Genomic DNA, 12,963 nt, shown 5'->3' on the forward strand with positions numbered 1-12,963 from the left:
AAAGGTCGGAATTTGCTTGAGGGTGTACCATAATCGCATTCTAAATCAGCACTAGAAGTTGTAGTCCTGAGGAAATTACTTTAAATTAACCTTTCACCGCAAACCCTCTGAAATTAAACCAAAAGTGGTTGAGACAATTCACTACGTTGGCAATGACATTTATAAAGGATTGATTCTTGCGATGCACATGTTTATGGCATACTTGACAGAGGGATTGTTTTAGAACAACATTTTATTATAATTAATATTAATAATTAACTTTGGCGTTATGTTTTGTCGTGTATATATTTTAATCGCTATTCTTATTATTTTATATATTTATTTTAGCTTCAGACTGGACCCTAGGGTCTATTATTCTACATCTAAAATTATTTTTCCAAGGGCTGGGTGGCGCAGGATATGACTTTTACTTTGAAGTTCTTAACCGCAACTCTCTTCTTCAATTCACATCGCGATTGCTACATCGCAGTAAGATGGCGCTGTCTGGAGGGACGGACAGAGTTTCTCACAGTATGGATAAGAGCATAACACTCCCCCCTGACGAAATCTTCCGCAATTTGGAGAACGCCAAGAGGTTCGCTATAGATATAGGTATCACCACCCGTAAACTTGCACTCTTGTTGTTCTGTGGTTCGCGGCGCAGTCACTTCAGTCGGAGTTACGGGGCAGGGCTGAAAGCGGACCTGTTAGCGCGTGCTGCTAATTTGACAGTTCATTCAATACACACGTGAAACAGCAACACAAACATTACTGATGCTGTTAACATTAACTGTATCGTCTGATTGATCTAAAAGGAACTTTTGGATGGCAGGTTTATTTGGCCATGTATTCTGCAAGAGTAGTCATGTAACGTTTATGTATTTTATTTGTTGGAGCCAGGGCACGCCTTGTGTTTGTAAGGCTTACAGAAAATAATTATACTACTGTAAAAAAATGTGTCTCGTCTTACTCTCTGACAGGTGGCTCTTTGACAAAGCTGGCCTATTACTCTACTGTTCAACACAAAGTTGCCAAAGTCAGGTCGTTTGATCACTCGGCCAATGTGAGCTTGCAGGTAAGACTTTCTCATCTGACCGTGTGCTTACATGTGAGCATAATAATATGTTTATAATGAATAAGATATTGAATAATCTCAAACTGAGTGTGTCTGACATGGATTGATGCATTACTTGGCTTGAATACATGCTCATCCAATTCCTGTTATTAGAGTGCAATTGCAACCATTCAACATTTCATTGCGTGCATTATTGATTTTTTTAATGCCTTTCAATAGTTATCGTGATAATATCGTTTTCTTGAGTTCTTTTGGTCATTGTGTAGTGAAAATGAGATATTGTAACAGCCGTATGTGATAGCTTAGCTCAGCTCTCTAGTTAATTGCTGTGTGTGGACCAGTGGTACCATTTTTATTGCACTTGTTCCCAGGAGACAGATGGAGACCATCTTTATGAGATATCCGTACAGGAGGAGATCACCGCTCGACTCCACTTTATCAAGTTTGAGAATGCGTACATCGAAACCTGCCTTGATTTCATTAAGGACCACCTGGTCAACACAGAAACCAAAGTCATCAAAGCTACTGGTGGAGGGGCGTACAAGTTCAAGGACCTTATAGAGAAAAAGTTAAAGCTTAAGTAAGTAGTCTTGAGGAGTCTAGAAACCATATAAATATGAAATGTGTTTAGTTTAAGGACTGCGGTATTGCTGTGTGATTGTTTTAATGTTACTTATATATTTTTCTCTCTCTCAGAGTGGACAAAGAGGATGAGATGACTTGTCTGATTAAGGGCTGTAACTTTGTGCTGAAGAACATCCCCCATGAGGCTTTTGTATATGCCAAACATGCCGACTCTGAATTCCGCTTCCAGAATACACACCCAGACATCTTCCCCTATCTGCTTGTTAATATTGGCTCCGGAGTCTCCATAATAAAGGTACGTAGGACCTACAGGTGTCCATAAAAACAAAATTCAATTGAAAAAATGTCATTAAAGTGTGCTTGTGCTGTTTTTAAAGGTGGAATCAGAGGACAGGTTTGAGCGGATTGGTGGAAGTTCTATAGGTGGTGGGACTTTTTGGGGTCTTGGAGCTTTACTCACCAAAACTAAGGTAGTTTACTTTGTGGCAGAGCGTTTATGCTTTAACAATTGGTTTTAACTTTCTCATTGTCTTCCATAGAGGTTTGATGAGCTGTTGAACTTGGCTTCTAAAGGACATCACACAAATGTGGATATGCTTGTTAAAGACATCTATGGAGGTGCTTACGGTTCCCTGGGCTTAACTGGAGACCTCATTGCAAGCAGTTTTGGAAAGTCAGCCACCACAAATAAAGGTGAAGCAAAAGGGTAAAAATCGCACACTCGGACGTAATAAAAGGCGGTTTATTATGCAACCAATGAGCTTTCACCCAGTTGGCAGTGTTGATATTGTAAATGAGACCAAAGGACTTTGGTTTCACAAAGCCATGTCTGAGGGACATTTTAAGTCAACATGGAGACTTTCACCGCAACTTTAAAGGTCTGAAGTCAAATTGACACAAAAATCAGACCCTGGAAGGTTTCATTGACTCATTGTTTGTGTGCATTTGTTTAAGTAAAACTTGTAAGTAACGTAGAATCATCAACAAATGTAAAATATAAAATTTTAGGTTGAAATTGAACAAAACTACACTAAAATAATGAAAATGGAATAGACTGCAGACAGCAGCATTTTATTGTAGTTGCACCTTATTTACCCTCATGAATTTACATAAATAAAATGAGACCAAATTAACTTATTAAAGATATCACCAGTGTCAATATGCATCATGTTATATATTGCACAGAGTTCTCTAAAGAGGACATGGCGAAGAGTCTACTGCACATGATCAGCAATGACATCGGACAGCTGGCCTGCCTTTATGCCAAACTGCATAACCTGAACAGAGTTTATTTCGGAGGATTCTTCATTCGAGGACACCCTGTCACCATGCACACCATCACCTATAGCATCAACTTCTTTACTAAGGTGTCCATCCAACTCATTTGACATTTTCTGCAATAAATATCTTGTCAAAGAGAACCCCTGTTGAAAAAAACAGCATATACTGGGTTAGGTATGATCTGATGCTGGTTTGACCAGTTTAAACCTGCTAAGGACAAGCGCATGACCAGTTTAAACCAGCATCACAACATACCAAAGCAGCATATGCTGGTTTTTTCAACAGGGATATTAAATTAATCCAGTTAAATTATATTTCAAATCATGAAATTTGTTACAAGATTTGTTTTTATTTCTAGGGTGAGGTCCAGGCTTTGTTTTTGAGACATGAAGGCTATCTGGGTGCTATTGGGGCCTTTTTAAAGGGTGCAGAGGAGGACAGTAAGTTATTATCTGTTTGGCAATGTGCACTGTGCCCTGAAAGTATTAAAAAAGAAATGTATATTATTAATTATAATTAATAATATTATAGGATAGCAAAGCAGGTGACATCTGCAAACAACTGATGTCATGTTTCACAACTTAATGTTTCCAAGTACTTTATATTCTTATTTTTAACACTATTTGAAGAATTCAGATGCAAAAGCCTCCAAGTGCCGTTTGAAATTTTTGAGTAAAATAACTCTTAATATAACCATCGGAGCCTGATTAAAATAACAACTTTAAAAGAAAAATGTCAGACGGCACTTCGATGCTTTTGCATCTGAACTCGTGTTGTTTTATTATTTGTCATAAAACAAAACTTTCATAACTATTGTATTTTCTAGAAATAAGTATTACCTTATTACTACTTTTATTATTATTACTTTTAAAAGTTTACTACGTGCTTTATATTATAGTACTTGTGTTATCGCACCTCACGTAAATTGTTTTTATTTTTACTTTTCTTTAGATTTTCATTTATTTCCCTTTTGTTATAGACGGTTTCATCTTAACAACATAAACAAACGTTACTGCGCATGCGCACTTTAGTGACCCCCAGCTTAACTTCTGGTACACATTCACAAACAATAAAGTGCCTGTAGATGATTTCTGATAACAATCAAAAGAAACCGAGAAGAAGCGTTACTTGGCTAAACTTGTCTCTCCAATAATTTGAATTTAGACTGCGATGCCAACCTCAACCTGTCCCATGCTGTTTGTTTAAATGCGTCCAAATACAGCAAATTGTTTATTTAATAAAATGAACATGCAACAAAATTCAACAAATTGTTTATTAAATACAATTATTAAAATAAAATAAATAATACAAATGAATATTAACAAAAATAAAATATAAATAGTTATATCATTAGACACTAGCCAAACACAAACCGGAAGTTAACTGGGGGTCAGGCATGCGTGCGCGTCCGATGAAACGGTCTATAGTTTCTGAGGCCACTGTAAATGTAAAAGCTAGTGTGTGTATTATTGCGGTGAGTATAGTTTATTTTGCTGACATTTGTCATGTATGTTTGTTTAGACCCTAACCAGTATAGTTGGGGTGAGAACTATGCAGGTAGCTCTGGTCTCATGAGTGTGTCTCCAGAAATGAATCCTGTCCAGCGGGCCCGTAGCGGAACTGTAAGTCATCCTATATCTTCTGCCTAATTGGTGCCATGTAGAATGTGTCCAAATAAGAAAAAAGCCTGTTGCTGGATTTATGACAAGACTGCTGTTATTAACCCTTCATTACCTTTATGATTTCTCATTTCATCTCTTTTTCATCCATCCATCTCTTCCCTCTGTTCCTTTCCCTCAGTTTCCAGTAAGTATTTTTCCATCACAGCTTTTCTTGTGGTTTCCTGTGAATGCTCTGTTTGCTTTGAGAAACGCTCATACTCTTGCTGTTGTGTCATTACCGGTGGCAGTATTTCCTGCAAATACAGGAGGTCAGGAGGTGTCAGGAGGTTATTTTATTGTTGTGGGTGTAAGCGTGAATGTGGTGCGTTTTTTGCGAGTGCATGAACACACAACTGATCCATAACGACTCTGGGGTGAGTTTTTTTTTGTCTTGATCACAGAGTTCTCATGCATACTTATTTTCCGTCTTTGATAAAAACCATGAAATGTTGTAATAAGCACAGATCAAGCACCCATTGTAAATACAAAATAAAAGACAAAAACACCTGGCAAGCTGGTGACAAAAACTGAACTGGACTGCAGAATGGGAATATGTTATTAACTCACTGTCTTGGATGTTTGCTGATGTGTGAGAATTTGGTCGACACTTTTAATGACACCGTAAGGGGTACAAATTAAGAGTTTATTTGCAAAAACAGTTCACTTCAAAAATTAAGATTTTATGCTATTTTTATTGTGTTTTATTGTGTGTGTTAGCTGTATTTTTTTTAGCTATTATTACTTAATCAAAACAACCCAACTTACTACTTAGAATGCACAATGAAAAAACATGATTTTTGTTTTTGCAAATGAACACTTGAAATGTATTTTTAAATAATGGAATATAAATATTAAAGAAATAATATTGGTTTAATTTTGGTTAACAATGTAGTGCATGTTGTGTATTTCATTCATTTCTGCTTCTTGATATGTCTGTAGTTTGATATGTTGGAGATGGATCGACTGGAGAGGCAGCTGGTGAATCTGCCTCTGCTGCAGGATCCGTCCTCTTATATTCCAGACACAGTGGATCTGAGTGAGGACGCTTTGGCCCGAGAGTACTGGCTCTACTGCTTTGAGGAAGCATTGGATGGGGTGAGGGCTCCTCGCTTTGTCTTTTTGGAGTAGTCTTAAATCATGTTTGAAAAAAAAAATATTAGATTGGAATATTACGAAACTTGGTTACTTTAGTGGAATTGGCCATGTGAATGCAATAGAAAATCGTGGATGTGATTTTAAAAGGGCTAAATGACTCCTATAGGAAATGAATGAGAAACATAAAAAAATGTCTTTTCTGATTGAGTTTTACTTTATTGTGAAAGTCTTGCAATGTTCTTTACAGGCTATAAACCAAAACCAAAAAGTTTTGTTACTGACACTGTAGTGTAACAAATAAATACTGACATAGCCCCTTCCATACCCACATTTTTCATTATAATGATAATAAATGTACAATATTATAATTTGTTAAAGCAGTGTAGGATTTTTAGAGATGGTCCTCACTGCACAACACAAGATCCAGGGTGCGAGGTTGGATCCAGATCTAACTCCTCCCACTTTATATACTTGGCCGCAATTTGAAGAGTAAGTTGCAACTTGTGGTCGCCAACGTTTGCTCTTATCAATGTCATCATTTAGCGTACACCTGTAAGTAATGATCACAGTTAAATATTTGTTAATCCAAACCCTTACCCTAAACCTAGTAAATTACATTATTAAAAATACCCTTACCCTAAATCTAATAAAATACATTATTAAAAATGTTAATAAATAAAGTTTGTCTTCAGCAAGTTTGTTTTCCATCATAAGAATAACTGTTGCGACTTCATGCGGAAATGGTAGAGCAACAACACGAGTATTACGTGAAATCTGTCGACCAATCAAAACGCAGTGGAAAGAGACTGGATCCAGTGTCGACCAATCATAATGCAATGGGAGGAGACTGGATCGCATGAGCAGTGTGTAGGCGGTGTGTGGAGCAGCGCGTAGGGAGAGCGTTGGCAGCGTGTGCCTATTATCCTTTCACACCGGCAGCGTATGCACCGTGCACCCGTGCTGCCTGGGTATCACAGTACAACAATGCAATTTCATATTACGTCATTCTAAATACATCGATGAGCAAAATATCTTCCAGAACGTCATCAAAGCGCTTTTTAAGTAGATTGCATACCTATGATTTGTTATATCCACCTGTTTCATGCTCTTTGAAGATCCACGTAGTACAAGTTATAAATAAAAAGCCATCGTGCTTTGAAGGATAAGGAGTTATGAAGGGTTAACTCACCATAGGAGAGAGTGACTGACTTGTGATGCGATCACTTTTCTCTCACACATACGCAATATAAGCATTTAACATAATGTCTATGTAGTTTTGACAGGGGTTCAGACAGTACACTGACAGCATATTGCGATCGTTTTCCACTCATTCATATGCAATATAAGCATAACATTTAAGATATACTTGTATTATAAATCCTTTGAATGTGCTGTTGTGTTTTTGGCCAAAAAACTCCTAGCAAAAGTATTTTTGAAAGTCATGGCGACTGTTAAAAACAGTCTCGCGGTCCGGATGAAACGAAGCAAAGGTCCGGATCCGGCCCGCGGTCCACCAATTGAGGATGACTGTAAATGAGGGTATGCATTGACGTCACTGTCCCACATGAACATGCTGGGACACGCCCCCTTGACTGCCAGGACACGTTCCCTTGAGTGGTAAAACATGCAGCAAAATGGCTGCTTTCGATGGGAGAAACAAAGAAATCAGGACTAAAACACGCAATTATTTGCTGAAATTAAAAGCAGTTGGACTCAACGGTGATCCTTACGACTTACAAGGGAACCAGCTGTCCATGGACACTGATATTTTGCGCGGAATTGCGTTTCCTGATATTGTAAGCAGCCGTTTTGCCACTCAAGGGAATGTGTTTTGACTTGTACACGTGGGAAAGACACGTCACGTGCATACCCTCTATATATAAAAATTGGCGTAAGTGTATAAGGATCATGCTCTATTAATGGGTGTCAGCAAAAGTTGCTTCATTCTCTAAACTGTGCTGAATAGCAGTGAAGTACCAAATTTTGTTTATAGATATAAGCAGTGGACCATACTTGTTTATTCAAAGGGGAGTTTTCTAAAGGCAAACCTGAATCCTCACGTCCATGATTAACTTACACAGTTTTTATTGTACAGGTTGTAAAGCGAGCTGTGGCCAGCCAGAGAGATCAGCCCGAGGCTGTCGAGAGGGCAGAGAAGTTTCGGCAGAAGTACTGTCACAAACTCCAAACTCTGCGGCACCAGCCTTTGTAAGAACACCATAAGCTTTCATTACATCACGGCTCATGACGATCCTTTCTTTAGCTAGCCTGATGTATATCTATGGCTTAATTTTTCATCAAGATCTTTGTAGATGTTGGGATAATTAGGACACTGTCGTGTGTGTGTGTGTGTGTGTGTGTGTGTGTGTGTGTGTGTGTTGCTGGATGAGAGTTTCTCTCTTCTAATGTAGCTTTGCTTCTCTCATCTCTAGTGCTTATGGATCCCTCACCGTCCGAAGTCTTTTAGATACAAGAGAGCACTGTTTAAACGAGTTCAACTTTCCTGACCCCTACTCTAAGGTTTACATTGAATCCTCCTTCACCTTTCTTGTGGTGATATCAGTTCCACATGATTACTTTTAATCTTGTAAAAATGTTTATTAGTTTGTCTCCATCTGTGTTTCGTGTGTCTCTTCGTATGGTTGAAGGATTAGTCATTCAAAAGCTGAATCTTTTATGGTGCTTTTTGAAGCTGGGCAAACAAGAATTGTTGTCGCATAGATTCTTCTATGAAATTTGTAAAAGGCATGATTAGATCAATTCAGGATTTTTGTTTTTGCGTGAACTGTTCCTTCAGACCAGCATTACAGGTGCAGGCAGTGGATGATATTTGTCTGTATGTTTTGCCTGCAGATCAAGCAAAAAGAGAATGATATGGCTCTGAAATACTATCAGAAGGTGGTGAGGTCGGTGGAAGAGCTGAACTGGGAGCAGAGACAGTTCACACTGGTCAAAGGTCTTCTGGCCGGCAATGTTTTCGACTGGGGAGCCAAAGCTGTGTCAGAGTGAGTGTGCAGATGAAAGAGATTAGTTTTATTTTGCATTTTCGAAATGTAATTCCTGTATTCCACACCCAGAGGTAGAGTCTTACTTTTACTTGTTTTGCAGCGTGCTTGAATCAGATCCAGAGTTTGGGTTTGAACAAGCAAAACAACAGCTACAAGGTATGAACGCTGTTAAAATGACGGTCACATAACCTCAGTCAAATTTTCAAACATTTTAAGAAATCCCCATAAAGCGTCTGAAAGGTTTTTACATAAACAATGGACGTTTTTTTAATGCATATGATTTAGTCATATTTTTATATTCCCAGAGCGACCTTGGCTTGTGGATGCCTATAACCAATGGATTGAGAGGTTAAAGGTGAGAGATATTTCTAAAATCGCCTTTAATAAAACAGGCTCTTAAAAACTATTTTTCTTGATCAGTCTTTTTTCTTATTTGCTGGAAAACAAGAGAAAAACGGATAAACCGATAAAAACTGCTGTAATGCAGTGTGTGCTGGCTAGCCCCGCCCACAGTGGAATCCCATTGGTCCAAAGTTCGGCACGACATAAATGATTTCACTTACAATGTGAACAAAAAAAATTACTTGTTGGAAAATGGTTTACTCACACCTGGTTTGGACACGGTGTTAAAAAAGGCTTAGAATAACTGTTATTAGCCTTAAAGGTCGAATGTGTTGTTTTTTGGAGGACCTATTGACTGAAAATACATAACTATGTCTTCACATAAAGACCTCACATAATGAAGCGTTATGTTTTTATTACATTAGAATGAACTATTTCTATCTACATGTAAATGTCCCCTTACATAGAATTCTCCATGTTGTTTCTACAGTAGCCCTAAACGGACAAACTGCTCTACAGTGCGCATTTCGTAAATACGTTATCTCCTTCATCAAAGAAGCGAAAACGTGACAACATCTTAGTTCTGTGTCAGCCACCATAGTGCTTTGAAAGGGAGGGGTGGGGTAAGCCCTTGGTTGCGATTCGCAACCTCACCACTAGATGCCACTAAATTTCATACACTGGCCCTTTAAACTGATGTTACGTGTAGTTTTTGCTTGGTTTGTAAAGTGTATTTTCTCTGTATTGCTGAATGTATCATGAATTGTAAAGAAAACATTTCTTTGTCTTGTAGTCTGTGAAGCCTTGTTGGAGCGTCATAATTGAACACTGTGCCTGCTGGCTTTCTTTTACAGGGCCCTCCTCATAAATGTGCATTATTTTTCGTAGATAATAGTGGAATAGACATTATACTCGGAGTTTTCCCTTTCGTTCGAGAACTCCTCATTCGGGGCACAGAGGTAAGACAACAATACTATTGGTTGGGACCTCGCTATATGTTTTATTAGACTTTCGATACGTACATAAACGTTTTAACTTTTAGGTGATACTGGCCAGCAACTCGGGCCCCGCCCTGAATGATGTCACGAACAGTGAATTGCTTATCTTAACGGAGAGAATAGCAGCGATGGACTCTGTCATTCAGTGAGTGTTCACTTTTATTGCTACGCGTACTGAGATGGTGATGAGAAGCAGCAGATACTATAACAAATGATACCATCAATTACGTAAACACAGAACCTTTAGTCACTTGTTTGTCACCTCCATATCGGCTCACAAATATGATCGATGTTGTAAAATGTTATTCAAATAAAATGGGAAAAATCTCAATTAAAATATCGATTTTCCATTTCGCAGTGATGCGCTCAAAGAAGACAGGCTGGCTTTGGTGCAGAATGGTTCTAGCTCCCCTTGTTTAGACCTCAGGTACAGTTTTACTGTTATTTATTCAGCGAAACTGAATCCAACCCTATCCCCTCTTTCTAAATCCAACTTTCATCTGTGCTTCATCTGTTAATAGTCGCTTGGACAAAGTCCTGGCCACGGTTGTAAGGGAACGTGGCACAGATCTGGTGATCATCGAAGGCATGGGCAGGGCCATCCACACCAACTACTACGCCATGCTCAGCTGCGAGAGCCTCAAACTCGCTGTCATCAAGAACTCCTGGCTGGCCGACCGTCTCGGAGGCAAGATCTTCAGCGTTGTCTTCAAATACGAGGTCCCTAATAAAGCCCAAGGGCATTATTAGGAGCGTAAAGAGGTTTTTAGAGGTAACAGCGCAAGCTCTGAAATGCAAAGATGCGATAATTGGTCCTCTGTGTTTCTTCATGAGATTGACATGATGATTGTATGCTTTTCTTTGAAATTTTTAAAATCAAAATCAATACTAAGGGGGCGGTCGTGTGTGCCTGCTCTGAAATTGAATGTGTGCGTGTGCCCGTGGCCTCCCTCATAACAATTGGATGACAGCTGCGGGGGTTTTTTTTTCTTGCGATGAGATTGAATTTTATTATTCTCAGGATTCCGTTGCTGACTGATGGTCCTCTGTAGATTTCAGGATGGATTGCAATGACAAATATAACATTTATGAATGGTGTTGAAGTGTGAAGGTCTTGTAGTGGTTAATCCACTGAGGCCAAAAGTATGTCAAACATACACGTACGTTTAGGAAGTGGTGGTTGAAAAAACATTTCCAGTTTTTCCAGCATGTTTCAAATTGTTATCTCGCTGCATTTGTTGCTGCCACACTAAAGCATATCTCATTTAACTTGCATTGTATTTTAATGACTACCATCTCTGTTCCCATGCCAACATTTGGTAGTGACAATGATTTTTTGGATCTTTTGATACATCGCACTTCCACTGTGGAGACGTAAAGTTAAACACATTATGTATTTGTGCCTTGAGCTTGTGGAGAACACAGTGGCAGTCCAACTGAAGTGGAGTATAAAAACGCGTTCTTTCACAAAATAGTTTTTCAAGAAACAATTAATGGAATCTATCTTTTGCCACCTATCTGCAATGTGATACACGGACTTAAAGGTATTTTAAATTAGTTAGCATCCACTAGATGTCAGTGTTGTATTGTAATAAGACCCCCACAAAAAGTGTTTTGATGAAGGCTCATGTTAACATGACGGACCTGTTTTTATTTTATTTGAGGTGTTAATGTAACAGAATTCTGAAAGGAGTCCACAGTGCCTGCTTCAGATATTGCACCGCTAATACATTTATCTTCAAGTCTAAGCAGGTCTCGCTTTCTACTATCTGTGGAAATCTTTGTCATCTAAAATCCATTTCAGGGTTGTACAGCACAGCATTGCCACAGAAAAACCCATTCATTGTATTTTCCTGTCACAGAGAAGATAATGTATAACATGATCATCTGTTTGTGGGCACTAACAGTGAAAGCACAGTATTTTCAGGGCTATATTACACATCACATGTTCATTTTGATTGGTTGTTTGATTCTGTCTTTTCTGAGTATTTGTCTTGTGTGGCCCAGATAAAACGTGTATGAAATTTCATAGATGTAACCTATTATTTTCAGTATTGTAAGCACAGCGTGTACATCATTCTGACTAAAGGTGTTGGGATTTGTAGTCTAAAATGAAATGGTGTGTCACACAGTTTGTTGGAATTGGCCATCGTGGATATAGCAGGCTGTTGATAATGCCTTGTGTGCTCTCTCAGACTAAAGCTGTTTGTACAGTCCTCCATTATTATAGTCCAAAGTCTGACTTTACTTTACTAAAGCATTCATTTTTTTGTGAGATTTTGTAAAATGAAGTGTAAATATGATGCAAGCATGTACATAAAATGTACTCTTAATTTGCATATCTTGACATACTTGAGATACTCAGTATTTTAGAAATGCTCACTTGACAATGATGTGTAATTCTATGTTAAATATATTTTACATTGTCTACACTCAGCTGGGGTCTCTCGTTTTTCTGCATTTTTTGTGGTGATAAAATTATGTGGTTATACATACGGTTTTATTTTTGTGTTAAAACACATAAAAAAATGTATTGGGACTCAAGTCCTTTGGTATTTCATTGGATTGTGAAAAGTGCTGTCTGTATGGCAGGTGAATTGAGGGGGGGAAATCTTTTTTTTAGGAAAGTTATTCAATGAATTGGACATAATATAATGTTCAAAGTAATTAAATGGGGTCCATAATAATAGACCAGTTATCATAGGTGTTCTTTTTATGTGAATGCCTTTTTTCCAAAAAGTGTATTGTACTACTCCTACCGCTTTGGTATGGGTGGTACTTGCAGAATACTATTTTTTGGTAGCGGGCAGAAACATTCCAGTTCATTATTTCCATTTCATAATTCCTCTTGGCTGTGTTTTAAGGAATTGGTTTCAAACAACACAGATTGCAAGTTTACATTTACTGATATAACGTGGGTTACTGCCAGAGGGTTTTTA

At 38.2% G+C, this 12,963-nt stretch overlaps 1 protein-coding gene across 1 annotated transcript; it reads left to right on the top strand.

Annotated features, from left to right (window-relative positions):
* The first annotated feature begins 462 nt into the window (after positions 1–462).
* pank4 (pantothenate kinase 4 (inactive)) lies at positions 463–12,460 on the top strand. Its single transcript, XM_057362501.1, has 19 exons — positions 463–591; positions 960–1,054; positions 1,426–1,634; positions 1,751–1,934; positions 2,017–2,109; positions 2,179–2,332; positions 2,825–3,006; positions 3,279–3,360; positions 4,442–4,542; positions 5,521–5,676; positions 7,772–7,884; positions 8,109–8,196; positions 8,530–8,681; positions 8,785–8,840; positions 8,990–9,039; positions 9,881–9,985; positions 10,069–10,169; positions 10,383–10,451; positions 10,546–12,460. Exons 1-19 carry the CDS (start codon positions 474–476, stop codon positions 10,772–10,774), a joined length of 2,337 nt encoding a protein of 778 aa, XP_057218484.1. The 5' UTR covers positions 463–473; the 3' UTR covers positions 10,775–12,460.
* The last annotated feature ends 503 nt before the right edge of the window (positions 12,461–12,963 follow it).

This window comes from Triplophysa rosa, linkage group LG20 (genome assembly GCF_024868665.1).
Source record: "Triplophysa rosa linkage group LG20, Trosa_1v2, whole genome shotgun sequence".
NCBI classification, from domain to species: Eukaryota; Metazoa; Chordata; class Actinopteri; order Cypriniformes; family Nemacheilidae; genus Triplophysa; species Triplophysa rosa.